Source organism: Synchiropus splendidus, chromosome 16 (assembly GCF_027744825.2).
Source record: "Synchiropus splendidus isolate RoL2022-P1 chromosome 16, RoL_Sspl_1.0, whole genome shotgun sequence".
NCBI classification, from domain to species: Eukaryota; Metazoa; Chordata; class Actinopteri; order Syngnathiformes; family Callionymidae; genus Synchiropus; species Synchiropus splendidus.
This window is the reverse complement of record NC_071349.1, coordinates 14,594,501-14,599,203: the sequence shown is the minus strand read 5'-3', so window position 1 is coordinate 14,599,203 and position 4,703 is coordinate 14,594,501. Positions and strand designations below refer to the sequence as shown.

Sequence of the window (4,703 nt, the reverse complement as noted above, 5' to 3'; positions counted from 1 at the left end):
GTGAGTCGAGTCTCTGACAGTGCAGTGACTGGTAAATGGATCTGCTATATAAAGACAGGACTTATTTAGAACGCAGAATTATAATCTGGCTCATCAGCCAATCAGCACGAAGCTTGTTCCTACATTCATCATTTCGCTAAGTCAACATTGATATTCACAGCAGTCTAATGACTTTAAAGGTTGATATTTTCTGGACTTCTCCCTGACCGAGGCAGCCTGCAGAAGTCCAGACACAAATCTATTTCTGGGAGCAAACGTCTAAAAACGGAGCCTGTGAATGAGACCCCTGGCGAGCGGCGATTTGGACTTCAGTGGTGCCGGCGGAGACGGTATTGTGAAGTGAAGTCCAGACTCTTTGGAACTGTTGTTGCTAACTGTGACTCTCCGTGTGCGCTGACCTGTGGAAACACCCGATGCTTCTCAGCACTGGAGGAATATTTCACGTGGAAAAACAACTTATACATTAGTAATATAACTTCCTTTTTGTGAAGAATCCGTTTGCAGTATACATACACAAACTACTCCACAGGCAATTCTTGCTATTAGCTCCTGTTTTCCTCCTGCCATGTAGCATTGTGTCTCCATTCTAAAAAGCTCTACTGAATCACCGACATAGCAAATCGAAACCCACTACATATTCAAGTGTTACGTATTGCTACTTATTTCAAATTGTGTCTTGAGGCTTTCAGAAACCAAATCTACAGGAAGGAAGTGCCGCAAGAAAGAAGGTAGCCAGAAAAACAAAAGTGAGGATGTACTAGCCAAAAGGACTCTGGGCAAGCTAGTTGCTAATGGTTAGCTCTATCACGAATTAAGAGTTTCTGAAACACAATACATGAAACATGATGTTCTTTTTAAACTACTCACCGCTTCAGGTGCTGCACCCCAACATATTCCTTTGTGTGGTTTTCAGTTTTGGTGAATTGAATATTAGCCAAGTGTGTAGTTTTGTTAGCTAGCAAACCTGAAATACAGCAGCTTCCCTATGGTCCTGGGATACAAGTGGCTGAAATTTTCTCTGAGGGGTGCGGGCGTTTCCCTCAGACAACAAGATGAAGAGATGTGTTACTCGGGAGAGACTCGGAGTAGAGCTGCTGCTTCTCCGTGTTGAAAGGAGTCAGTTGAGGTGGTTCGGGCTTCTTGAGAAGGACGCCCCCTGGAGGCCTCCCTTAGGAGGCGTTTCAGGCACGGCCAGCTGGGAGGAGACAGAGGAGTTGACCCAGGACCAGGTGGCGGGATTAGATCTCTTCACTGGACTGGGATCCTCCAGTCGGAGCTGCTGGATGTTGGCCGAGACATTTTGAAGCTGCTGCCCCTTATGCATCTTGAAAACAAATTCACAATTTTGACTCCGATGAATGGAATCTTTCTCCATAAACCAGAAGGTTTAAGAGACAGATGAGTCAGTGACTGATCCGTGACTCATTTGAGGAGCAGCTGGTGAACAGTCTAAACAAAGAGGCCCGGACTTCTCGCACCTCAGTAACTGCCTCCAGGATGGGATTTTTCTCTCTTCAAATACTATGGTAGGGGAGTGGGTCAAAATATTTTGGGTTCTGTGCACCAGAGAAGATGGAGCTTGACAAGGCTCATGAAGGCTGAGCTGAGCCAAAAGGTGAAGCCCTCCCCTGAGGCTTGAGTCTAGAAGATCAACAGGAAGTCTACTGCAGCTCCTGATGTCAGGTTATAACCCAGAGTTGGGCAGTTAAACTTCCTAAAGGGCCACATTATAAACTGTAACTGTAACAAAAGAAAGACTATAAAACGTGACGGAAAGAAATCTTAAGTAACAAGGACGAAATGAACCACTGAAGTTTCAATGGTAGCAATGATATTAAGAAGAGTAAATATGGCAGGAAAAAGGAATGTATTTTATTTGAATAGAAACCATAATAAAACTACGGACCAAACATCGAAGATGAAAAGGCAATTTATTTCAAAATATATTTTGAATTTTCTTTGAACAAATTTTGAGGAAAATACAAAAATGACTAACTTAAAGAAGAAACAAAAATTACTGGCTTTAACGGAAACAGGATTAAAAAAACGACTTATAAGTTGTATGGTTTTAGTCTGACCTCGTGAGGGCCACAAAAACACGGGCAAGGGGCCGTATATGGCCCCCGGACCACTGGTCTGTTCTAACCAGAAGCTAAAGTTGTCGCCAAGCAGAAACCCAGCCAACAAAAGAGGGTTTAGTTGAACAAGATAAAAATTCAAGGACTAAAACTAGTCATTTTCAATCCAAGTCTTGATAGAAAGCTACATGTGACTGAATGAAAGAGCTGAAGACCTTTTGTTTCAAACCCCTACATTTTTCAGTCAGTTGAAAGTGAGCCTTAATGACACGTGCGACTTTGTAAGAAAAAGTTTGACCAGAAAAACCAAACGCAGCTGGTTGACCAGCCTGTTTTTTGGTGCTTTTAAGAGGCGCAGACTCTTCACCAAAGTGACCTTGTGAGAGTGAATGCAGAGCAGCGCTGCAGAATCAGAGGTGAGCGAGTGCAGCATTAAAAAAAAAAAACATCCTTTGTTGATATCTGCCGCTCTCGAAGGCTGCCTGCAACTTTCCGCCACAACAATGAAAGAACGATGCTGACGCCGTTTGTTTTTCTTTCAATGACAGTGACGGTTAAAGCCTGCTTGGTTTGCTTGACACATGGGGAGGTGAACTTCAACATGGGTGCGCGTGTTTTCTTCTTGTCGAGTAATTGTTCTGTGCAAATAGCATACATTTCTCTCCAGGCGCAGAGTGCTCGGGCTGAATGGATGCTGCCACGGCATAATGGTCCTCAGACGTTTGTTTCCGTGGTAACGTGGGGAGGGCTTGTGGAGAGGGAGGTATAAAAACCCTGGCGGCTCCTCTCTGACTCTTTCACTGTGGTAAACGCGCTCTCTCTCTCTCTCTCCGTGGACGGAGCACTTGGAAGAACTTGCCTCCTCGAGTTATCCATTCAGCTCCCGCTGGAGCTGAGACGCTGCGCGAGATGATGCGACCCAAAGACCTGCGGCAGGGGTCTGGCACCAAGACCTTCCTGGACGCCATGAATGGCGGGAAGGTCCACCTGGCACGCTTCATCCTGGATGCTTTGGACGGACGCATCATCAACTCCAAGACGGAGAAGAGCCGCACCCCGCTCATGCACGCCGCGTGCCTGCAAGACCCGGGGACGAGAGCCAAGTTCACGCAGCTCCTGCTGGAGAAGGGGGCCAAAGTGAACTGCCAGGACGAGGACGGCCGCACGGCTCTGAGCCTGGCCTGCGAGCTGGGTCACCTGGACGCTGTGAAGATCCTGGTCCAGTTCAACGCCGACCCAGACGTAACCGACGCCTGGGGCAACAGCGCCCTCATGTACGCCGCCTACTCCGGTCACAACCAGGTCCTGGAGTTTTTGGTCAGAGCTTTCAAGAGGCTGGGCCTCAGGATGGACCGGACCAACAACAACGGCCACTCCGCCATCGAGGTGGCCAACTTCTTCGGTCACAGCCAGTGCGTGCAGATTTTAAACTTCCCCAACAAAAGGTCAGCCGGCGCCGATGACCCACTTTCCGGCAACAGACTCCCCAGGCACATCCTGGAGAGGTTCTCCAATGAGGAGCAGCTGCCTGAGGTGTTCCAAAGGCAGCTGAAGGTCGGGGACAGCGGCCGGATTTGGAACCAGCTCACAAGAAATCCATCTCCAGAGGAGGACCATCGGCACAGCTGGGCCCTGCCCTCGGCGTTGGAGAAAGGCAAGGCCGATGGGAATCACAATTTCTTCACCGGCAAGCAGCAGCAGAACTCTCAGAAAGACTCCCACCAGGAGAGTCTACCTGCCCTGGGAAAAGCCAAGTCCTTTAACCTGGAACATCTGAGCAAAAGGAAGCAGTCCTATCAGGGCGAGGTCCACGACGTGTCGTCCAGCAAGTTCAAGAGAGCCTCGCTGCAGGAGGAGAGGTGTCTGATCGACAGGTGCCAAGGGAGCTCGCGGTGCCGGACGCATGACGCCGACAAGCCTGTCTCACAGCCTAAACCGCCTGTCACTGGCAAAAGTCTCAGCACGAGAGCGCTCGAGGGAAATGTCAAGCCCCAGAAAGAGGAGGTGAATGACATCATGAGAGCGCAGCAGAGGAGGGGGAGCGGCGCGCAGACGGGCAGACACCACAAGCGGCTCTTCACCCGGGGGGAGACCGAGGCTCCCGGCCAGTCGCCAGGCATCGTCGGCCTGGGGACCAGACTCCTCCGTCGCTTCACCGCGCCGGATTTCATGAGGATGGTTATTGACTGCTCCTCCGGCGCCGGGGGCAGAGGTCGCATGGCTCGCTCCGAAACCTTCCCGCTGTCTCAGACCAACCTGCAGGTCAACAGCCAGCCCAGCGTGGACAGCATCAGCGGCGTGAGGTGCGAGTTCGAGAGCTGCTCCTCTCAGTTCGACGTGTGACGAGGAAATTTTTCTCTTGTATATTTGTATACTTCTCCCTGAATATCTAAGGCTTTATAATACAGCTGCTGAATATATTTACATTTTTGAGATTTATATGGCAGAAATATTTGTTATTGCTTCTGTATTTCTACATGACCCTGGGTGTGTGTGTGTGCACTGTGGCTAATAAAGAAAGAAAAACATTCGTTTTTTTTTTTTTATATATGAATGAAAAGAAAACATTCTTTCAGTAGGTTTGAATATGCATCATTTATTTATTTATACAAAATTAAAATAATG

The 4,703-nt window shown here is 48.5% G+C and overlaps 1 protein-coding gene across 1 annotated transcript; it reads left to right on the top strand.

The window, feature by feature from the left end:
- Window positions 1-303: 303 nt before the first annotated feature.
- LOC128747376 (ankyrin repeat domain-containing protein 63) lies at window positions 304-4,581 on the top strand. Its single transcript, XM_053845238.1, has 3 exons — window positions 304-329; window positions 2,429-2,494; window positions 2,627-4,581. Exon 3 carries the CDS (start codon window positions 2,988-2,990, stop codon window positions 4,419-4,421), a length of 1,434 nt encoding a protein of 477 aa, XP_053701213.1. The 5' UTR covers window positions 304-329; window positions 2,429-2,494; window positions 2,627-2,987; the 3' UTR covers window positions 4,422-4,581.
- Window positions 4,582-4,703: the final 122 nt, after the last annotated feature.

Coding starts and splice junctions, on each gene's coding strand:
- LOC128747376 (XM_053845238.1), top strand. CDS start 2,988: ATGATGCGACCCAAAGACCTGCGGCAGGGGTCTGGCACCAAGACCTTC.